At 47.3% G+C, this 24391-nt stretch overlaps 1 protein-coding gene across 1 annotated transcript; it reads right to left on the bottom strand.

Moving 5' to 3' along the window:
- Positions 1–18502: 18502 nt before the first annotated feature.
- On the bottom strand, positions 18503–23734 carry RMI2 (RecQ mediated genome instability 2). The gene is made up of 2 exons (XM_082644125.1): positions 23417–23734; positions 18503–19788 (listed from the first exon to the last, which is right to left on the bottom strand). The coding sequence occupies exons 1-2, from the start codon at positions 23715–23717 to the stop codon at positions 19640–19642; spliced, it is 450 nt and encodes a 149-aa protein (XP_082500251.1). The 5' UTR covers positions 23718–23734; the 3' UTR covers positions 18503–19639.
- Positions 23735–24391: the final 657 nt, after the last annotated feature.

Below are 24391 nucleotides of genomic sequence, written 5' to 3' on the forward strand. Positions count from 1 at the left end.
TCCGCCTGCTGATGCAGGGGACACGGGTTCATGCCCCGGTCCGGGAGGATCCCACATGCCGCGGAGCGACTGGGCCCGTGAGCCATGGCCGCTGAGCCTGCGCGTCTGGAGCCTGTGCTCCACAACGGGAGAGGCCCTAACAGTGAGAGGCCCGCGTACTGCAAAAAAAAAAAAAAAAAAAAAAAAAAAAGAAGTGGTCTCTCCATGCAATGGAATACTATTCAGCCTTAAAAAGGAAGAAAATTCTGATGCATCTTACAACATGGATGAACTTTGAGGACATTATGCTAAGTGAAGTAAGCCAGACATAAAAGGACAAACGTCATAGAATTCCACTTATCTGAGGTTCCTAGAGTAGTCAAACCCTTAGAGACAGAAGGTAGGTGAGGGTTGCCAGGGCAGGGGAGAGGGGGAAGGGGACTTAGGGTTTAATGAGTGTAGAGTGTCAGTTGGGGAAGACCAAAATGTTCTGGAGATGGATGGTGGTGATGGTTGCACCGTCAATGTATTTAATGCCACTGAATTATCCACTTAAAAATGTTTAAGATGGTAAATGTTATATGTTTTTTACTACAATTTTTTTTAAAGGAAAAAAGAAAGGAAGGAAGGAAATAAGAGGCTTGAAGGATTTTTTTTCTGAAATTGAGGGGCTGGGGAGCAATGACCAGTGCATGTTTATAGGGACAGAAGCCTAGAGGGTGTGCGAAGGTAGACACAGCAGTGAGCGAGGAGAAGGAGGAGGAGGAAGGAGGTAGAGGCAGCTTGGTGAGGAAGCAAATACCCTTTCCTACTTGAAGGTGGAGTTCTAGTTTCAGGGAAAATAACATGCAAGCCATTTGCTGGCAGAAACTTCTGTAAGGAAGGGAAAAACTGCTTTTCTCTCTTCCCATCTTAGGTTCATTGGCTGGGGCCCTGTAAATGAGACTGAGCAAAGACAGATAGAAACAGAAGTTTATTAGCACCTGCACCAGGCATGCACATGGGAGCACTCAGAGATTAGTAGCTCAAAGGAGTGGTTAGCACTTGGGCTTATGTAGCATCGTAACCAAAGAACAAAACATTTTTAGAAAAGTGACCAGATAAAGGAAAGGGACTTGGAGCTTCTACGGGCAGTAAATTGTGGTGGGAGGGTAAATATACGGGGAACTAGGGGTAGAGAAAGGCTAGTTTTTGGCAGGATTTGTTATGTAGATTACTCTGTGCAGACAAGGGTCTAGTGTTGTCTCCAGTAATTAACCTCTGTCCCTCTGGTAGAGAGAGGAGGGGAGACACATTTACATATTACGTCCTGTTTTGAGGCAAATAAGGGGAAGGCAGAGCTTTTCTTATATCTGCTTCTTCTCAACTGCCTTCAGCTCAAAATAACCATTACACCGAAGTGGCATATTTTGGGGTGCCATGTTCTGCTCTCCTTCACCACCATCAGTCCCATTCTTGCCATGTGTTGGGGTTATGACCAAATTAAAGGGTGGCCATTGTTTAAGTGTGAGCCTGAGTTTTACAACAGAAGTGGAAGAGGAAAAACAGTTCATGTTGACCCTTGTCAAGTGAGGAGGAAAGTGACCCAGTCAACCCACATCTTATGAAAAACTTAGTCAGCTTTTATTACCTAACCTCGCTTTTCAATTATTTTCAAAGACAGGGAAGGAGTGGGTGGAAATGAGGTCACGCTGAAGCACTCTGGCCAGTAAACTTGGAATTGAGCTGCCCGGAGAGGAGCAAGACGCTTGACTGTCTAACAAAGATGCTTTCCAGCGAGTTCCTGCTGCCCCAGGGGGTCTGGGAAGTGATGCACATCTTAGTGCATTTCTCCTTGGCAGCATGTGTGCATTTCCTGAATGTAAAAGTTTCACAGTAAATGAACAGAAAAATGCTGACCTTAAGTCAGTCCAAAAGTTGTTTTGTTGGGGGTGGGGGGGTGTTGAGCTAATCAAGACTAGAAGGGGACAATCAAGGCTGACTGTCTATGCAAAAAACCTTGAAAACTTAGAGGAGATGGATATTTTCTAGGGGGGAAAAAAAGTACCCACAAGTACCAAAACAGAAAGTATCTAACTAGACTAGAAGAAACTACCACCATCCCCAAGCCCCCATGGTGGTGGTGGTGAGGAAGAGAGCCTGATCTCAGGCAGGAATGGTTTCCCAGGTGAAGTCAGCCAGTTTAAATGCTAACTCCAATGCTATTTAAACTGCTCCAGGGCCTAGAAGAAGAAGAAACACTTCCAAATTCTTGATCGGGAACCTGTAGAACACTGATACCAACAGCCAACTACAGCACAACAAAGGAAACCCACAGGCCAAGTTCACTTATCAGTGCAGAAGTCCAAAATAAAAGGTTAGCAAATAAAACCCACAGGAACATCGAAAGGGAAAAGTCACCAGAACTGAGGGAGACTTGTACAGTACGACAAGGACGGTTTGATATTAGGACGTCTTGTAAGTCACGTTATATGAATATATTAGAGAAGAAAAATCATGATTGTAACAGACGTTCAATGGCATTTGACAATATTTACCCATTTATTAGAAAATCTTTCACAGAATCAGAAAGGGGATACTTCATGAACATGATAAAATTACACACACAAACAAACGCACACACATCAAGCCAAAAATCAGCATCATTTGTGATGGGTGGAAGCAACAAGTTTCCATGAGACTCTGGAACAAAAGAATGCCCTGCACCACTACTTTGTTTGGAAGTTTCTAACTGATGAAAGTAGGCAAGAGAAAAAAATAAGCAATTTAAGGAGAAAGAAAGAGGTGAAATAATTACGTTTACTCTGGAAAATCCAAGAGAAGCAACCAAAAATGTGGCAGGCAGTGAGAGATTTCTCTAAGGGGTCAGAGAGAGAAGTAACCTACCAAAACAACTAGCTTTCCTATGTACAAACAGCAAGCAGCTGGCAAAGTTAACAGAAGAATATATCCCACTTACAACAGCACCCCTCCCCAGTAAACCTCCCAGAAATAAATGCACAAAGATGTGTACAATCTATGTGAAGAAATCTATTAAAAGCTGCAAGGGATGTAAAACACTACAAATGCAAAGAAAGCCGTACTGCATATGTTCTGATCTAGAAAGCTTCAACACTACAAAGATATAACTATCAATACCAAGCGTTAGGGAGTGTGTGGGACTGGAGCTCTCCCGCATGCTTGTGGGAATGTAAGATGGTGTGACCACCCTGGGAAACTAGCAATTTCTTAAAAGTTAAACATAGATTTACCATATGGCTCAATGATTCCACTCCTAGGTATCTACTCAAGAGAAATGAAAATGTACACTCACACAAAGACTTGTGCACAAATACCCATCAGCTGTTAAATGAATAAACAAATTGCAGTATGTCCATACTACAGGATGCCACTCAGCAATAAAAAGGAACAGAGATGAATCTTAAAAACATGGTGCTAAGTGAACGATAGATGCAAAAGACCACATATTGTATGATTCCATTTATATGAAATGTCCACAAAAGGAAATTAGACAGAAAGAGAAAACAGGTTGTTGTTGCCTAAGGATGTGGGTAGAGAAAGTGGCTGCAAATGGGCACAGGGAATCTTCTTGGGTGATGGAAATGTTCTAAAATATGCAAAGATGGCAGCACAACTCTAAATTCACTAAACATCATTGAAATGTACACTTAAAATGAGTGATTTTTATAGTATAAAAATAAAGCCATTACAAAAGTAACTTCTCGGGGCTTCCCTGGTGGCGTAGTGGTTGAGAGTCCGCCTGCCAATGCAGGCGACACGGGTTCGTGACCCGGTCCGGGAAGATCCCACATGCCATGGAGCAGCTGGGCCTGTGAACCATGGCCGCTGAGCCTGCATGTCCGGAGCCTGTGCTCCGCACTGGGAGAGGCCACAACAGTGAGAGGCCTGCATACTGCAAAAAAAAAAAAAAAAAAAAAAAAGAATTGAGGAGGGGCTTCCCTGGTGGTGCAGTGGTTGAGAGTCTGCCTGCCGATGCAGGGGACACGGGTTTGTGCCCTGGTCTGGGAAGATCCCACATGCCGCGGAGCGGCTGGGCCCGTGAGCCATGGCCACTGAGCCTGCGCGTCCGGAGCCTGTGCTCCGCAACGGGAGAGGCCACAACAGTGAGAGGCCCGTGTACCGCAAAAAAAAAAAAAAAAAAAAAGTACTAGAAGGAACTTTTTAAACCATCTCTTGTTAGGGAAGCCCTTTCTAAGCATGACTCAAAACCCAGATATCATATATATATATATATATATATATATATATAATCTAATAAAAAGTTATAAAAGTCTGCATGGCCAGCCCCAAAGGATTATCCGTCCCTCATCATAAACAACTCTAAAAGTAAACAGTATATATATACCAGTTGCTTGCAGGAACTGGGCAGTGCAGCACAGAGCTGCAATTCTTGAGAGAAGGGAAGTACTTGAGATAAAATCTCACCATGGCCTTCTTTGGAAAGGAGCACTTTCCAAACTGCTGAGTGAGGATGTATAGTTCAAATAGAAAGCAGCAGTCTTGTCAATTGGAGGAAATGGAGATCAGAGTTCAAGGATGTTAGGGTATTTGGGACTTGCAGGACAAGGCACAGAGGGGGAAGGAGCCACACAGAAGGAGGCACAGAAATCTGCACAGAGGATCCTTGGCCAAATTCTAAACCATGCTTGTATACAATGAGACTCTATGAGGTGTAGTGGAAAACCCATTCTAACAAAGTTGAAAACCAAGCCTTGATATGTTCAAAGGTGATCAGTCACTAATTTAACTCTCTGCAAGAACAAAGCTCAACATTCTTTAGAGGAAGATAATATATCTGGAATTTTTACATGTTATCCACAATGCTCAGCATACAATCCAAATTACTAGCTATGTGAAAACAGGAACACACTATTAATAAAAGCAGACCCATGTATGACCCAGATGTTGGAATTAGCAGACAAGGACTTTAAAATATGTTAAAGGGCTTCCCTGGTGGTGCAGTGGTTGAGAGTCCGCCTGCCGATGCAGAGGACACGGGTTCGTGCCCCGGTCCGGGAAGATCCCACATGCCACGGAGCGGCTGGGCCCATGAGCCATGGCTGCTGAGCCTGCGCGTCCAGAGCCTGTGCTCCGCAACGGGAGAGGCCATAACAGTGAGTGCATACCGCAAAAAAAAAAAAAAAGTTAAAGAATTTAGAGGTAAAACAAGACAATGGATGAAGAGATGGAAAATTAAAAGAAAAATGGAAACTCTAGAAAAGAACCAAATAGAAGTTTTAGAATTGAAAGATACAATACTGGAAATGAAAAATCCACTGAATGGATTTAACAGCAGACTGGACACAGCCCAAGAAAGAATCAGTGACTATGAAGACAGGTCAATAGTAATTATCCAAACTGAAGCACAGAAATAAAGAAGAATTATAAGAACCTGCTATAAAAAAAAGAAAGAAAGAAGAATTAAAAATAAAAATCACAAGAGGAAAAAGAGAGAAAGAAAGGAAGAAATAAAGAACAGATTCTGAGAAATGCAACTGGAGTCCTAAAAGGAGAAGAGAGAGAGAATAGGGCAGAAGAATATCTGAAGAGATAATAGGCAGCAATTTATCAAAGTTGATTAAAGATATCAAACCACAGATCCAAGAAGCTCAGCAAACCCCAAACAGGATTAATACAAAGAGGACCACACCAAGGCACATCATAATCAAACTAATGGAAACCAACGAAAAAAAGAAAATCTTAGAAGCATCTAGAGGATGAATATGTTACATTCGTGGGAATAACAACAATAGTGACAGCTGAATTCATTAGAAACAGTGAAAGCCAGAAGAAGGTGGAATGAAACTGTCAACCTGGTATTCTATATCCAAAGACAACATCTGTCAAAAATGAAGGCAAAATAAAAATTTCAGGCAAAGATGAGAGAATTGTCACCATCACATCCTCAGTGCAAGAGATATTAAAAGAAGTTCCCACCTAAGAGAAATGATCCTATGTGGAAGCCCAAATCTGTAGAACAGGATGAGAAGCAATCCAAAGAACTGATTTTTACAAGTGTTTTACTCCTGCTAATCTGAATTGGGAAGGAAAGGATAAGAAATTTTACCCTCCTCTCTCGACTGGGCACTACAGAGAGATCTGGGAGAGCTGACTTTCGTAAGAATTTTTATCCACTGGCTTCTGCCAGTTTACCCAGGATCCCATCTTCAGGCTCCAGAGCAAGTAGGGCATCCCAGTGGGTCTCATCTGGGTCACCAGAAACTGAAGGGGAGAAAACATAATTTTCCCTCTATCCTTCCTAGTTCTTGGATGAGACTTTTGTAATAAAAGACAGATTAACAACAGAAAAATGAATAGAAGTTTATTAATATGCCTACCTCATGTAAACATGGGAGATACTCAGGGGAAAAATGAGTTAACACCCCAGGTGACCTAAGCCACCAGCTTAAATGCTATCCTCAGCTAAAGACGAAAGATGTGGAGAAGTCAGTTGTGGGCAGGTTACCAGGAAAAGCAGAGTTAACAAGGGTAAGAGAGGGAGGCACCCTTACAAATAGAGATTTCCTTTAAAAATGTAAATTTCCCTTACAAAAGGGTAACTTTTGCTCTGTTTTTAAAGCTTCTCAGGTATCTTCTATTTCTCAAAATACTCCTATGTCAAAGAAACATATTTTGGGGTGGCATATTCTGTTACCCTTCAGTACTTTTGGATGGAATGGTTAAAAACTGAGAAATGGGCTTTTTTAACGAGGAATACCAAATACTATACTATCTGTTCCCTAACTTGCAAGTAAATGTTTCTGTTTTCTAGGAGCCAGGCACAGCTCTGAGATTTCTGCAGTTTCATTAGGTGTTAGGAGTCCCTTTTCCCAAAAACTAGAAACAACCAACTGCCCATTGACTGATGAATAAACAAAATATGGTCTCTCCATGCAATGGAATATAATTCAATCATAAAAAGGAATGAAGCACTGACACATGCTATAACATTGATGGGCCATGAAAACGTTATGCTAAGTGAAAGAAGTGTGAAAATTAAAACAGAAACCTCATTTAAAATGGAGTCAGGAGGCCTGAAGGGGGAGTTCTCATGCCCCACTACTGGATGTCAATTCCAGACCCCAATAGGAAGAGATGTACCTTGCATCTCCACAGTACTACTTTACTACCCCAGCAGGAGGAAGGTTTTCTCCTCACCCAGCAACTGCCCAGCCAATGAGAGACTGTCACAATTCAGCGAGTGAAAAGCCACTACACTTCAAACTCCCAGTTTCCTCCAATGGACTCTTTGTTTATAACAGCCCCTCCCAACTCTCCTTTCTCCTCTATACCAGAACCTGCCTCTCTTTTGTTCTCTATACTTGCCTGTGGTTCGCCATGGATTGCATGTCCTGAATTGCAATTCCTTGCTGTTCCCTAATAAACCTATTTTACTGGTAAAATAATTGGCTGTTTTATTGTTTTAGGTCAACAGAAGCCAGACACAAAATGCCACATGTTATATGATCCCGTATACAGGATATGTGCAGAACAGATAAACCCAAAGTGACAGAAAGTAGATTCATGGTTGTCAGGGCATGAGGGGGATGGGAGGACTGTGGGGAGATGATGGGTATAGAGTTTCTTTCAGGGGTGATGGAAATGTTCTGGAATTAGTGGTGATGGCCGCACAACCTTATGAATACACTAAAAACCACTGAACTGTACACTTTAAAGGGGTGAATTGTATATTATGTGAACTATACCTCGATTCTTTAAGAAAGACTAGTAGGAGAAGGAAAGTGCTGCAAATGGTATTTTGGTTTCATAATAAAACAAGGGATTTTCAAAAAAAAAAAAAAAGGAAGGAAGGAAAAGAAAGAAAGAAAAGAAAAAGAAATCTCTTTCAGTTTCTGCAGACTTCTTTCATCCCCCCATCCACCCACCCAGAGAATCTTTTGTGTGCTCCCACCCGATCAGATAAAAGGCCTTTGTTTGGGCTTCCCTGGTGGCGCAGTGGTTGAGAATCCGCTTGTCGATGCAGGGGACACGGGTTCGTGCTCTGGTCCGGGAAGATCCCCCATGCCGCGGAGCGGCTGGGCCTGTGAGCCATGGCCGCTGAGCCTACGCGTCTGGAGCCTGTGCTCCGCAACAGGAGAGGCCACAGCGGTGAGAGGCCCGCGCACCGCAAAAAAAAAAAAAGGCCTTTGTTTGCCTTTGAATTTGGAGCCCAGCAGGTAAAATAGAAATAGAACCCTGCCCCCTCTTTGTCACTGCATGTCACACTCAGCCCACCTCTCAGCTCTGCTCATCTCACCAGCCTTCCCCAACCAACAGTCTAGAAAAGAGGCGTGTCCACTCACCCAAAGGGTAGGGTGACCAAATTCACCCAAGTACTGTGGACCAGCTGCCTGCCTTGTGCTCTCTCTCCAGATCAGGGCTGGCTTCACAGGTGAGCAAAGTATACAACCCGGGCCCTGTGCTCAGAAGGGCCCTCACACTTTCCTGCATGCTCTGTGTCACCATCTTGAATCTTAATTTTCTTTTTTTTGGCCTGCAGCCTGCAGCATGCAGGATCCTAGTTCTCCAACCAGGGATTGAACCCATGCCCTCTGCAGTGGAAGTATGGAGTCTTAACCACTGGACTGCCAGGGAAGTCCCTTGAATCTTAATTTTTGAATGAGGGGCCCTGCATTTTCATTTTATACTGGGCCCACCAAATTTGGTAGCAGGTTCTGCTTCAGAGCTGTTTAACGCAGGTCCTCAGGTGACTGGAACAGGTCAGAGTGTCCATAAAACAAGGGGCTGGCCAGCCATGGGACCCCTCCCTACAGGGAGACCCATCCCTGGCTCTAGAATCACTGTCTCGGAGCCAATTACTAATGCAGCCTTAAACAGCTTGGTAACCGACCCCAAGACTATTTTCAGATTGGCAGCCCACCGCTGCAAGAGCAGGTCTGTTTCACGTAGCTGTGGCATTAATAGTAACAAGAGGGGCCAGTGCCAAAGGACTAGGACCTGTTGTACGCGTTCTGTGCTAAAAATTCCCGGGAGGCACAGGACCAAGTCTGTCCTTATGGTGTTACTCTAAGTGGCATGTCCTGAGCGCAATAAGACCTGACCATCTTCTTCATCTGTGTTGGAGCACCTCCCAAGGGTGTACAAAGGCGATGTTTGCAGGATGGCTGGTAGCACCCAGCGGTTAGCCAGCTGTGCCTCAGTGGCCCTGGTGGATCAAACCCACAACCCAGCCTAGTCACCCTGGGCTCCAAGCCATTCCCAGCTGCGTGCCGGGATCTGAAAGGCCCTTCCTTTCCCGAGAAGCCTCTTCTGGAAGGAAGTGAAGACAGAGAGGAAACCGCAAACCCTTATAACTCTAATAGCAGTGTCACCTTCTGGTCCACAGCCCCCTCCTAGAGACACGCTAGGCGGGGGGGGGGGGGTGGAGGGATGGGGGAGGGCGCTGCACGTGCTGCATTTCATCCTGAAACCACCCTGGGGAGGGGAGGGGGTCATCCTCCCATCTTATAAGCAACGCCATAGTGGCTGTGAGAGATGAAGCCCAGGCACTGAGAGAGGCCAGCAAAGCCGGGACAGGGACATGCTGAGTCTCTCTGACCTGGGGGCCTGAGGTGGGCCATTTGTTTCTACGGCACCTGGACCAGAGGAGCAGTGGTGTCAGCCAGGGCTGAGTTTCACTCTGCTGACAGAGGCTTCCTTCTTAAGGACACTGGTGGGGCAGGGCCCAGCCAGACCATCTGTCCCTGGGAACATTCTCTTACAGAGAAACCCAGCAAGGAAGCGACCGTGGGACCATCAACTTCTGCATCTCTGAAAAGAACTTCGTAAAAGAATGGAAGGATGGGCTTCCCTGGTGGTGCAGTGGTTGAGAGTCCGCCTGCCGATGCAGGGGACACGGGTTCGTGCCCCGGTCCGGGAAGATCCCACATGCCGCGGAGCGGCTGGGCCCGTGAGCCATGGCCGCTGAGCCTGCACATCCGGAGCCTGTGCTCCGCAATGGGAGAGGCCACAACAGTGAGAATGGGAGGAGCCAAGCACTGTGCTTACAATCAAAGGCTCAGGGGTTTCTCAGCTCAGAGAGGACTGTTGGCAGTTTCCTTTTCCTGTCTGGGTCCCAAATTCTGCCTCCAGATTTCTCAGTTTCAAAGGCTAACTTTAAAGCCAGAATGAACCCCTACTCTCTGCTATGCCTGACACCTATCCCTTGGCCCTCGCCAGGAAGGCTGGTGACCCACCAGGTCTTTGCTCCTCTAGACCGAGCTGGCAATAGCTGCAGGACTCTCAGACGCAGGCATGAGGTCTTTTCCCCCTTTATCACCGTAATGACCACCCTGGGAGCCTACTGACCCCCCTTAAACCTTCTGGGAACACTTAAGGCCTGAGCACTGCAAAAAGGATTAAGGCAACCGAGAAGAGGCATGTTTTTCCAATTAGTTATAAACCACCCATGTTGAAACTTTTGCAAAACTGGCCACTCGCTTACGCATTATCCAAGATTCCTCATTCTTTCTTTCTGCATTAATAAGTTCACAAGGTTTTCAAGCAGACTTTGTACTAAAGGCCCATAACCATGGACTAAACATGGAATAAACCATGGCAAAATGCCTACACCAGAATCCCAACGCCAAAAGTCCCATCTTCCGTGAGCCGTGCAACGAGGGAGGAGATGGAAATTAACCTCTACCTACCAAACATTCCCCACCTCGGGCTATTAACACAGTCCAATGCGTGCAATTACCTTTATTTTGGATTTGGATATACATTTTACTATGCGCATACGTTTTTAAAAAGATTTTCCCTGCTGACATTTCTACCCCCTGTCAAGTCTGGTCCAGCCTGCCAAGAAGGGGAGACCAAGGTCCCAAGCCATGAGCTCATTCTCCTTAAAGAGCCGTGTAAGAAAGGCAGGGAATGTGGGGAAAGCAGGGGAAATGTCACTCTCACGTCTACAAAGACAAAGTAGGTCTGACAATGGACAGGGCGGCTCTGGCAGCAGAAAGAGAACAGCAGGAATGCCAGAGCATCAGTGCTAGATACAGGCCACCTGGTGAGCTAACAAGGTCATTGTGATTCCCATTTTGCAGATGAGGAAACGGGCTCGAAGAGGCTATGTGTCCCAGGCCACACACACTTTGAGTGGTGGTGGAGCTGGGCTCTGAAACCATGTTGTCTGTCTCTAGAACCTGCTTGACCCCTTATGCTGTTGCATCCAGTGGGTCCTTGTGATGGACAGAATTCTAAGATGTCCCCTCCCAAGAGTCCCACCCTTGGTGTGTACACATCTTCTCCGCAGTCATTCAATCCAACACTAATCTAGGTGTGGCTGTGAAGGGAATTTAGAGATGTAATGAAAGTCCCAAATCAGCTGACCTTGAGACAGATGGGCCTGACCTTATCGTATGAGCCCCTTAAACTGGGGCTGAGAGGACAAATGAAATCAGGTTGGAAGCACGAGAAGAATTTGACACTGTCTGGGGCTTGAAGATGGAGAGGGATACATGGCAAGGAATGAGGATGGCCCAGGAGCTAAGAGCAGTCCCCAACTTACAGCCAGCAAGGGAAGGGGACCTCAGTCCTGCAGATGCAACAGTGCTGCATCAGAGAAGCTGCTGAGTTTGGGCCGATGTGTTAGGAGACACTACAGTCCCTGACAAATGGTCTGGAGCACCAGTCCCGGCTGTCACACCTTCCAAAGACTGCATGCTCAATGCCTCTCCAGCCCTCCGAGGCCTCACGCTGCCCCTTCGGGCTCCCACAGGCCCTTAGAGCACTATTCTTTTCTGCAGGAACCAGGTAAGTGCAGTGAGAAGAGGACTGCCCTTGGAATTAGAAAATTCTGAGCAAGTCTTGAGCCTCTCAGGGCCTCACCTGCTTTAACTGCTGACCTCAGAGTGAGCCAGACAGCTCTACACCTGTGCCGCCCAAGACAACTATAGTCATTAGCCACAAATGGCTGTTTAAATTCAAATTAACTAGAAATTAAAATTAACTAGAATTAAAAATTCAGGGGATTCCCTGGTGGCACAGTGGTTGAGAGTCCGCCTGCTGATGCGGGGGACACGGGTTTGTGCCCCGGTCCGGGAAGATCCCACATGCCGCGGAGCGGCTGGGCCCGGGAGCCATGGCCGCTGAGCCTGCATGTCCGGAGCCTGCGCGTCCGGAGCCTGTGCTCCGCACCGGGAGAGGCCACAACAGTGAGAGGCCCGCGTACCGCAAAAAAAAAAAAAAAAAATTCAGTTTGGTGAGTTGGCTTGCCAGGTAAAATACAGGCCTCCCAGTTAAATTTGAATTTCAGATAAATCGTTTTTTAGTATAACCAAGTCCCAAATATTGCATGGGGCATACACTAAAAGAAGTTTTCGTTTCTCAAATTCAAACTTAATTGGGCAGCCTTATATTTTTTTTACTAATTCATTTTTCAGAACAGTTTTAGATCTACAGAAAAATCATGACAACAGCAGAGTTCCCATGTACCTCACACCCAGTACCACCTGTGGAATGGAGTTAACACATACCGCCCGTGCTTAAGGAGTGGGAGGCATCCTGTATTTTTATTTACTAAATTTGGCAACCCTATCAGTGGTACCCACCACATGTCAAGTGCTCAGTAGCTACCTGAGGCCAGTGGCTACCACAGTGGACAGCATCAAGTCAAAGCACACGGGCTGTCCAAACATGGGTTGTTCACGTACCACCCCCCACTACCGTTCACTTAACATTTTCCTGTAAATGGGCTCACTTTAAAAAAAAGGAAATGGAATATCACTACCTTACGACATCATTAGCAGCAGCCGAGCACCGAGGATGCCCCAGGACGTCCAAGAGTGCCTGTAGGTGGTCTGGCCCAGTTCCTCCCTGTTGGCTTTTTCCATCCTCTGTTTCTCCTCCTCTTCAGGGAAGCTGGGGGGTGAGTGGTCCCCTTGGTCCTGGTCCTGTGGGCTCCTGAGTTCTTCATTTGTCTTTCCTCTGGCCAAGGCCCATTTCCTCTGGACGCAGGATCCCCAACCGAGGAGGCAAAGGGCTCAGCAGTCAACCAGTGCAGGAGCAGCTCTGACTTCCGCCAGGTGCCTCCAAGCTAAGAAGCTGTAGATCTGCAGCTGCTACACCTGGTTGATTATAAGACTTGCCTGGAGAGCTTTCTAATGCTTATATTTTCCTGAGCCCCGCCCATGCGGATTCAAATTAAAGATGTTGGCAGACCAGTATTCATAGCAGCACTATTTACAATACAGTAGCCAAGACATGGAAGCAACCTAAATGTTCATACACGGAAGAATGAAGAAAGAAGATGTGGTGTATATATATGCAATGGAATAATACTCAACAATAAAAAGGAATGAAAGGACTTCCCTGGTGGCACAGTGGTTAAGAATCCGCCTGCCAATGCAGGAGACATGGGTTCGAGCCCTGGTCCAGGAAGATCCCACATACTGCAGAGCAACTAAGCCCGTGCGCCACAACTACTGAGCCTGGCTCTAGAGCCCACGAGCCACAACTACTGAAGCCCTCACGCCTAGAGCCCGTGCTCTGCAACAAGAGAAGCCACCGCAATGAGAAGCCCATGCACTGCAACAAAGATTAGGCCCCGCTCGCTGCAACTAGAGAAAGCCTGCATGCAGCAACAAAGACCCAAAGCAGCCAAAAATAAATAAAAATTAAAAAAAAAAGAATGAAATAATTCCATTTGCAGCAACATGGATGGACCTAGAGATTATCATACTAAATGAAGTAAGTCAGAAATAGAAAGACAAATACCATATGATATCCCTTATATGCAGAATCTAAATTTAATGACACAAATGAACCTATCCACAAAACGGAAACAGACTCACAGATGTAGAGGACAAACTTGTGGTTACCAAGGGGAGGGTGGGGTGGGGGAGGGACGGATTGGGAGTTTGGGATTAGCAGGTGCAAACTATATATAGGATGGATAAACAACAAGGTCCTACTGTATAGCACAGGGAACTATATTCAATATCCTGTGATAAGCTATAACGGAAAAGAATATGAAAACGAATATATATGTATAACTGCAGAAATTAACACGACATTGTAAATCAACTATACTTCAATTAAATAGATAAATAAAGATGTGGGTAGAGAAGAGGTTAAAAGCAGCCCAATGGGGCTGATAATCAGCCACATTAGACGGCCCTGAGGCTGCCGTGCAGGAGGCCCAGGCTGGGCAGTTCTCTGGGAAAGTCTGCAACCAGAGGCAGCGCAGTTGTACCCTGAAGACGCCAGGGCAGGGCCTGAGTCTGACTGATGTTTTAAAACAGGCCCTACCTGTTTGATGAGAAGTTCTGGTTCTGCTTCTTCCTCAGTGGACACAGAATTAGGTGCTAACAGACCCTTCAGAGAAACTCCTCTCCTCCTCCTTCTTGCCCAGGTGGAAGGGAAGCTTACTTGGTATTTTGTTATTTTCAGGTGCTAGAGCCTCATTGTTTCTTCTTTCTTCTGCTTTATCTTTCCTGCCCATAACACATCTCTGGTCCCCTTGGATCAGGGACAGAGCTAGACTACATCCCCTCTGGGTTGCCACCCATTGTATTTTGGGAGATTAACTTGTTTCTTGGGATCCACAGGTTCACAGATGGAGAGAAGCTGCTCTCAGGGTGAATTACATCCAGACCCTCCCCCCACCAGACATAGATAATTTAGATAATGAGATTTGGCTGAGGTGTGGGACTGAGTTGTGGTGTAAATGGGATGAGATCTTCGGGGACCCTGGGACCAGGTGAATGTATTCTGCATTTGGGATGGACGTGCATCTTTGTGGGGCAGAGGGCAGGCTGGGTAGGCTGAATGCCCTGCCCCAAAGGTGTCCATGTCCTAATCCCTGGAACCTGTAAATACGTTACCTTTCACGGCAAAGGGGACTTTGCAGATGTGATTGGAGATGGGGAGATTGCCCTGGTGAGCCTAATCTAATCACAGGAGTCCTTAAAAGTAGGGAAATTTCTTGGGTGCTAAGAAGGAGAGATGAGGCGGAGTGGGAGGGCAGAGAGACAACCACATGTCTTTTGTTCACGTGACTTTTCATGTCACGGAGCCTGGAACTTCTCAGGAAGTGCTTGGTGACAGAAAGACCAGTGAAGTGAACAATTTTTGAACCCCTGCTAAGACTGGATTCTATAACAGCCATGTAGACAAGTTACTTCACCTCTCTGACCCCAAATCATCCCTTTTCTACAGATGACAGAAATAAGGCTCAGAGAGGTGAAGTGACTCACCCAAGGTCACCCAGTTAATAAACAGCAGGGCTGAGATGCAAAAGTGGGACCATCGGAACCCATCTGGTTGACAAACTCTACCCACCCCATTAGGGCTTGGCGATAATGGGCGAAACTCCCGGGGTGGACAGCCTCGAAACTTCTCGTGGCCCCATTTGCTCCTTTGCTTCCTTCTGTGGCTTTTCATTCAGGTCACTGGCTGTCAGCCCGTTTCTGATGGAACGGGCCAGCTCTGCCCGGGACAGACCTGCAGAGGGTGCTAGCACCCAAGAGTAAAGGCCTAACGTTCCCAGAGGGTCTAAGGAGTTTCTCAGAAGGAAGGCCCTGGCCGCTTCCCCCACGGCGAGGGACACCAGCTGGCCTGAGACCCATCTCTGCCATAGCCTGCTGGCCAGATGTCCTTGGGCAAAGGGCTCCACTTCCTTGGTGGCACTTTTCCCAGAGGAGGGGGAAAGCACCTCCCAGGGGCATCTGACACAGAATGAAGTAACACAGGGGAAAGCTCCTAGCCCAGTCCCTGGCTTGCAACCCTTGGTTGAATTTGCATTCTTTATCAAGAGATGTTCCATGATTCTCATAGGACTATAATTTCAGATTCTGCCCAAACCACATGAATCTTTTATTTTGACTCAGCTGTCTCTCTCCTCTTCCTTTTATGTTTTTTACCAAGTCTTCCCTATTTGTACTTCAGAGGGCTCTCAAACATTCTGGCATGCGCCCTCAGGCCAATTATAAACTACCAAAGAAGCTTGATTCAAAAGGCCCTCTTAGACGGCCTGTCAGGGGGCTCCTTGCATTTGGAAACTCTGGAGTGCTGAGTGTAAATTCAGGAACATGGTGCCTTTCCATGTGTGTCTCCTCTGCCTTCCTACCTAAAAACCAGCCATTCACGGAACATTTACTGACTGCCGTGTGTGCTATGCATGTACGGAGACAGATAAATAAGATACAGTCACATCACCAGAGGCCCCTCCGACAGGGACAGAGATACTAACAGACATTTCAGAACAATTTATGTACCTGTCTACAAACCGCACTGGGAAGGGGCATCTAATCCAGTTCCCATGACCCTACCATGTACCATCCACTTCACAGACTGACCTCCAAGCCCAAGGTCAGATAGGCAAGAGCAGGACCAGGACTGCTCAGGTGTGGCTAAGCCTCTCACTCCCTCATCCTCAGCAGGCAGGGGCCCCTGAAAGTCATCCTTTGCACAGGCTCCACGATGTCTGCTAAATGTAGGTCACTATGGCCGAGGATATGTGTTTTCCCCTCATCCTGACACACAGGCAGCTGCTCAGTGAATCTGGACCATGGCCTGAGGTTTAGTAACACCAGCCTAGCCCATCTGGTGGCCCAACAGATTTCAGGGCCACACAGTCACAGCTGGATCCCTGGGGTTTGAAGGTAATTCTGTCCGCAGTGTATTCTCCAGGTTCTTTGCCTTCTCACCATTAAGTCACACACAACAGGCCAGGAAACAAAACACTCGACTTTTTCATGTGGTCATTCCTTCTCCTTCCTGCTTCACCTGATGCATAAAAATTTTGCGGTAAAACTTCAGCTTTACAAGAATATGCAACAGAAAGAATTAGGGAACTCAGTGATCCAAAACTAGCTAAATGAGGGTTTTTTTTTTTTTTTTCTTATAATGTAAAGCAGTTCCAAGAAAAGTGAAGTCACAGCCCAGGGTGCTTATTTTCAGTTCTTAGAAAAGAGCCAATTTCAAAAGGGAAGCTTTGCAGCCAGAGCACACAGCCTGCCCTTGTCTGGTGAGGGGAGCTTGCTGATAAACCAGCTTTGATTTGGCATCAGAAAACTAAAACCCCCGCCCGAGATGCATTTTCATTTGTGATGTCAAGGAGGAAACGCTAGCCGAAACAGTGAGAGTTCTTAATATTCAGGGAAACCACAACAGCTCAGCTAACAGCTAACATGCTGAGATGGCACACCGCCAGCTCGGAGCCACCGGGAGCCATCGGCAGTCTGTGCGGACTGTTGGAAAAGCATGGGGCACCCTCGTTTTCCCACCTCCCACACTCCTGAGGTTGTTCACTGCCCAGGCGACGATATCGGCCCAATCAGCGATTTTCAATCAGGCATTTGTTACCAGAAGTTTGGTGAGGACGAAGTGGGCAGGATATGCTTCTCAGCAGCCTGGGTCAGTCTTCTAGCAGAAGAGCAGGCGTCACATAAGGGAACCTCAGTAGGGTCGACTTCGGTTTTAAGGTCTTCGGGAGGCTACCACACACCCAGCTCAGGGGCTACTATTGGGAAACCCATACTAGTTTTGGAATAAAGTGTTGACCTAAGAATCCTATAATAGAGACGCCATGGACTACATCAAAATTAAATGTCAATGTAATCAAAAGCAACTGGTCAACCGTCCCAGCCAGAAGGAGCCTAAGGAGACAAGATGACTCCATGTCATAGGGTGTCCTGGATGGGATCCTGGAACAGAAAAAGGACATTAGGAAAAACACTAAGGGAATCTGAATAAAGGATAGAGTTTGGTTAATAACATCTCAGTGCTGGTTCACTACTTGTAACCAATGTGTCACATTCATGTAAGATGTTAATAAAGGAACCAGGAATAATAAAGGAAACAGGGTGCAGGTGTATGGGAACTCTTTGTATTGTGTCTTTGCAATTTTTCTGTGGATCTAAAGCTATCCTAAAAGTATATAGGGAATCCCCTGGCAGTCCAGTGGTTAGGACTCCACACTTTCACTGCCGAGGGCCTAGGTTCAATCCCCGGTCAGGGAACTAAGATCCTGCAAGCCGTGTGGTGTGGCCAAAAACAAGAAAAAAATAAAAATAATAAAAATAAGTAAAAATATATAAAAATTTTAAGAGGCAACTAATGGATGTGAGTAGGAACTTACTGCTCTTCCCAGCAACAATCATGTGGGGCCTACCATGTGCCAGACACATGTAAAAGTGATTTACACACACCTTCACAACAGTGCTGTGAGCCCGGTATAATCTACATTTTATAGATAAGGAAACTAAAGCACAGAGAAGGTGGGTAACTTGCTCACAGTCACACAGCAAGTTTAATGACAAATGAAGGGCTTGGGGGCTTTCCTGGTGGCACAGTGGTTAAGAATCCACCTGCCAATGCAGGGGACATGGGTTCGAGCCCTGGTCCGGGAAGCTCTCACATGCCGCGGAGCAACTAAGCTCGTGTGCCACAACTACTGAGCCTGCTCGCTAGAGCCCATGAGCCACAACTACTGAGCCCATGTGCCACAACTACCGAGCCCATGAGCCTAGAGCCTGTGCTCTGCAACGAGAAGCCACTGCAATGAGAAGTCTGTGCACTGCAACGAAGAGTAGCCCCCGCTCGCTGCAACTAGAGAAAGCCCACATGCAGCAACAAAGGCCCAAAACAGCCAAAAATAAATAAATTTATTATAAAAACAAACAAAAAAACAGTGCGCACTTTCCAATTTTCCCACCTTTAAAAGAAAATGCTAGAGTTTAAAATTATAGCACATCCAAAACACTGACAACATCAAATGCTGGTGAGGCTGTAGAACAAGAACTCCATACACTGCTGATGGGAAAGCAAAATGGTGCAGCCACGTGGGAAGACAGTGCTACAGATCGAATACGTTCCCTCCAAAGTGCTATAGACTGAATATGTATTCTAACCAGGAGGCTGCCTCCTCGCAGTGTCTCACCAAAAGTTATGAGGCAGAAGTTTAGTTCATGCCTGGAAGTTGTTCTTAGTCTTGATTTTTAGTTTCAACAAGAAATTCTGAAAGTGTTTCAACAGCCCTAAGTGAAGGAAGAAGGGCAGACATCATCGTCCACATCTGCAGGGAATGCACCTTACACATTTAGGGCTGAGTGGTGTCTGAAGCAGAAAGAGGGCTGGCTTTGAGAGGCCCCAGTGCCTGCAGTTAGAAAATGCCGTTTGACTTGCAAACTGGATACGGAAGCTGTTGATGGAGAAGACGGCGGAGCCATGAGGTCATTCCTTTTTTATGCAGCCTCTTTTCCTGCCCATAACCACACACTTTACTCTCTGCGGACAATGACTGAGGTTCAAATTCTGCCTCGTAAAGTAGGGTTGCAGTGGTAATGGAAAAAGTATCATCACTTGTAAAACTTGGAAAATGCAACATGAGATTTCTGTGTGCTTTAGAGAGAGAGAATTAACACACATAAAGAAAAAAAAAAAAAGGAGAGGAAAAAGAGAAAGAGAACAAAACATCTGCTTTTCATCAGCAAACAGTCAAAGCAAGGGGCAGCAGGGGCTGAGTTCACTGGAGTGTCCCAGCATTTAGAAATCCTACATCCAGACTCCTTGAAGCAAAGCTCTCTGATAAACTTTTGAGAAATACATATTGAGTGATGTCCATGAGATCCATACGGTATAAGAACCTAAGTTGTTTCTGAATTTCGGTTGTTTTTATTGACGGTTCCAACATCCTCTAAGGAATATTCCTGTGTAAATCTTCCACTTCCAGCTCCCACATGCTTTCATGGAGGGGATTATCAGAAAGATCTGTCATCTTCACAGCCTGCAGGCACGGCTCAGGGTTGCAGGCCTGAACCACTCCCATCACCATCACATACTTTCCTAGAAGAAGAAAAGCCCAGCGGTAAAGTTCACATTGATAGAGAAGGTAAAAACAAAACAGACACCTTAAGTCCTTGAGAGGGCTTAAATTTATCAGGGAGGCAAACTGGAGACAAAAAAAAAGCAGAGAGTAGATACCAAAGTGCCAAGGCAGCTAGTGGTCAAAATACATACATTGCCAGCAAATTCCGCATTTAACCTGGAGAATGACATTTGTATCTTCTTTGGTTTCTGGTTTTAAAATGCTAAAACAGGGACTTCCCTGGTGGCGCAGTGGATAGGACTCCACAATTCCAGTGCAGGGCACCCGGGTTCGATCCCTGGTCAGGGAACTAGATCCCACATGCATAACACAACTAAGAGTTCACGTGCCCCAACTAAGGAGCCGGTGAGCTGCAACTAAGACCCCACACAGGGCTTCCCTGGTGGTGCAGTGGTTGAGAGTCCGCCTGCCAATGCAGAGGACATGGGTTTGTGCCCCGGTCCGGGAAGATCCCACATGCCTCGGAGTGGCTGGGCCCGTGAGCCATGGCCGCTGAGCCTGCGCGTCCGGAGCCTGTGTTCCGCGACGGGAGAGGGGAAAAAAAAAAAAAAAAAAGACCCCCCACAACCAAATAAATAAATAAATAATTTTAAAAATTAAATAAAATGCTAAAACAAAATCACAGCACATTGCATAAAGCTATCACGCCCAAAGAGTGGAAGAGTCTCTCACATCAGAGGATGAGTTGTAATTAGACAGACTGCTCTAAGGCGGGGCCTGAAAACTCGAGCTTTTCTCTTCTCCCTGTTCCTTGCTCCATGCCAGAGTCTGTGCCAGAATCTGTGCACAGGACTGGTCCCCTTTCTGCAAAGACAACCCCTGACAGCCCCAAAGCAAATCCAATTTTCCCTTTATGTTGCCAAAAGAGCTGGGCAGGTGGTAGCACCCCCCATGCCGCCGTTATTCCAACTGCCTGGGACCAATCCCTGCCACCTCCTGCCACCAGCCGGGCATACGCAAGCAAATCAACAAGAGGGCAGGCTGCCATCACAATGATCTAATGACATATTAACCACGACTCTATTCCCATTCCCTTGGGGAAGTGGCTCTCCTTGAAAGCAAAAATGGCCAGTCTTAACCACACAAAACTCAACTGTGTAAAAAAACCCAAACACAGCAGGAAGAGCAGGCACGTTGCCAGCCCCCACGGAGTGCCCCTGCGAGGCCGCTTTAATCACACTGCTTCCAACATCAGGACTGGGTTTGTACGCGGGCCTGGGGCTCTGACTGAAGGAAGCCAGGCAAGCTGACACCTTACCCTCTGGTCTTTAGCTCCTGGCATGGCGTACTTAGGTTTCCCTGAACCCATCCCTACATTCTACCTGAGCAAGTAACGTGGGGTCCCTCAGTGACGGAGGCTCATTCTAAAATTACACTTGCCATACCCTCTGAATGGGCCTAAAAAGCTGGTGGAGATGGAGCCCTCAGAAAATGACTGAAGACCCTGGAAAGGAAGAACAAGCCCACAGAGAGTCCCAACAGGCGAGGTAAACACGGAATCCACAAACTCAAAACCTACATGCACCAAGGCGTATGACACAACAATACGGGTGAACTCAAAGGCCTGAGCTCTTTCCTCCCGAGAACAGACCACCTGGTTACTAGTCTGGTTCATTCTACCCACACCCTCTCCCCCAGCCAGAGTCTCTCTCCACTGTCTCTCCTTCTCCTTCCCCACCACGCCCCTCCCTCCTATCAGGCCTTCACCCCGACCATACAGGACTGGATCAGTTGTCCCTCTTCTGCGCCCACGGCACCCTGTGCTAAAGCTCAAGCCTATGACATCACTTTGTGTTTCAGTGGCCTGCTTACTCTTCAGGCTCCCTACCTGAAGCCAGTGTCAGACTTGTCAATCAAGCCCTGGTATTAATTAGCAAGAGGAAATGGTATGGCCCAGGCACACAGGCCAGTAGGTAAGTCAGATGGGTTCACCAACGCACAATGCCCACTCAGGTACCCACTGGTGCCAACCTTATGCCAAGGCTGGGGCCAGACAGGGGAGACAGCCCCAGCTTGCCTTCAAAGAGCATTGCCTGGGGACCAGCACACCAAACAGCTCGTGCTACATGCTATGCCAAGGGTGGCAAACTTTTTCTGTAAAGGGCCAGATACTAAATATTTCAGGCTTTGAGGCCATAGCGTCTCTGTTGCAACTATTCAGATCTATAGCTGTAATGGTAAAACAGCCCTAGACAATACCTAAATGACGGTGCTCCAATAAAACTTTACTTATGGACACGGATATTTGAATTTCATATATTGATACTTTTCCCATGTCATGAAATCTTCTGTTTTTTTTTTTTTTAACCATTTGAAAACATAAAAAACATTTTTAGCTCATGGGCCGTGCAAAAAGAGGTGGCAGCCTGTAGTTTGCCGATCTTGCGCTAGACTAACATTGCAATGGAGGGCAGACAGAGAGGGAGGCTGAAGGATGGAGCCAGGGTGGGGTGAGAAGCGTGCAGGAGCATTGCCTAGCAAAAAAAACAATGGTCACTATGGCCTAGGAGCTGTGTTAAGGACATTTTTAAAATGTATTGAATCCACACAACAGGCAGGAATTATTGGTCCCTTTGGTAAGAGGTCCAGAAAGGTTAAGAAAAGTGCTCCTGGGAGCTCAGCCAGAAAGGGCCAGGGCCAGAAAAGTTCAACCTAACACTGAGAATAGTTGTCAGAAAGACACAGAGCCCGCCCTGCCATAGTCTGGCCCAGTGGTTCTCAAAGTGTGGCCCCTAGGCCACTGGCACCAGCAGCACCAGGAAGCTGGTTGGAAATGCAAATTCACAGCCCCGCCCAGACCAACAGACTCAAACTCTAAGGGTGGTGCCCAGCCGTCAGTTTTAACAAGCCCTCAGGGTGAGTCTGATGCAAGCTCAAATTTGCGCACCACTGGTTTAAAAGGAAACAGTAGTGAACTACAGCCTAAGATAGTCCCACTTAGGAGGGGTACAGCAGGGCTCCTCATTCCTGGGAAATGGGGAGAGCTTCCCAAAGGAAGGTACATTTGAGTAGAGTCGTTAGGGATGAACCAAGTTCCCCACTATGATATTTTCCAAAACTTGATAGGGAGAAAAAAAATCACCCGTGGTGAAGGGACTCTGTTAACAAATACACATGCTGGGGGTCCCTCCCCCGGAGACTCCAGCTGGGAGGGCTGGTGGAGTCCTCGGAAACTGTATTATTATTATTATTTTTTGCGGTACGCGGGCCTCTCACCGCTGTGGCCTCTCCCGTTGCGGAGCACAGGCTCCGGACGCGCAGGCTCAGCGGCCATGGCTCACGGGCCCAGCTGCTTCGCGGCATGTGGGATCCTCCCGGACCGGGGCACGAAACCATGTCCCCTGCATCGGCAGGCGGACTCTCAACCACTGCGCCACCAGGGAAGCCCGGAAACTGTATTTTTTGAATGGGCTGCAAGTTATGCTTATCAGAACTGCTTGGGTGGCGCTTGGCTGGGGAGGGGAGGGAAGAAAGGGTATCGAGGCGGGGGACCAGCACCGCAAACACCGGGATGTAGGACGGCCAGGCCCCGCCCTCGGGCGGTACAAACCCAGGGTCAGCCACGGGGTTGAATACGGCTGTTACCTGGGACGAGGCAGGGCCGCCCCCGCGGCACCCGCTCCAGGCCGCAAACCGAGAAGGCCCCGCTCGGGTCCCGCAGCCGCGCCTCGCCGCCGCCCGCCACCAGCACCGTGCCCTGCATCCATACGGCCGTCAGCTCCAGCGGCTCGCGGCCCGCCGCCGCCCGCGACAGCCGCCACGCGCCCGGGCCGCCCTCCGCGTCGCGCCGCAGCTGCTCCGCCAGAACCTTGAGCGGCGGCGACCGCGGCAGCCTCACGGCCGTGGGGCACCCGCCGGGCAAGGAGGCCGTGGGCGCCGCCGCCATTCTGCCCCGCCGCCTCTTTCCCGCCAACCTTGATGAGCGGCGAGACCTGGTCCGCAGCCACCAATCAGGGGCGCGCTGGCGGAGCCGGCCAGTGGTCGGCGTCGGGAGGCGGGGCCGCCGGACAGAGCGGCCCCACTCCCACCCCAGGAGTGCGCAGGCGTACGTAAAGTAAATAACCGACCCGCAAGCTAGGAATGGATGAAATGAATTAAAAGAGAAAAAATAAATGGAGGGAGGTACAGAACTCCCTGTTTTCAGGCACCTCAAAATTTGGCGTGCACGCAAATCATCTGGAGAATGTGAGTATTCATCTCTATATCGCCTTGCTTAGTACGGTTCTCTGAGGCTAACAAATAACGTGCAAATACTGAAATGGATTGTAGCAATGGTGAGCCTATGTTTATTGGGAGTTATCAAGAATCGAGTCGAGAGATAAGGCTGTAAAGAGGGACAGGAACAGCTAGTAAAATTGCCCTTTTTTATTACTATTTTTATTTATTATATTTTAATAACAAAATAATTTAAAAGTTAATAAGATATATTACTATATTTTTCACAAAAGGCATGAACGTTCATTGTAGAAAATTTAGAAAAGGAAATCTAGAATAAGAAAAGAATTGTAAAAATCATTCAGCGATATCTACCCACTGTTGGTGTATTAGCATTCAGGTTTT

This window comes from Mesoplodon mirus, assembly GCF_964341445.2.
Source record: "Mesoplodon mirus genome assembly, chromosome: 15".
NCBI lineage: Eukaryota > Metazoa > Chordata > Mammalia > Artiodactyla > Ziphiidae > Mesoplodon > Mesoplodon mirus.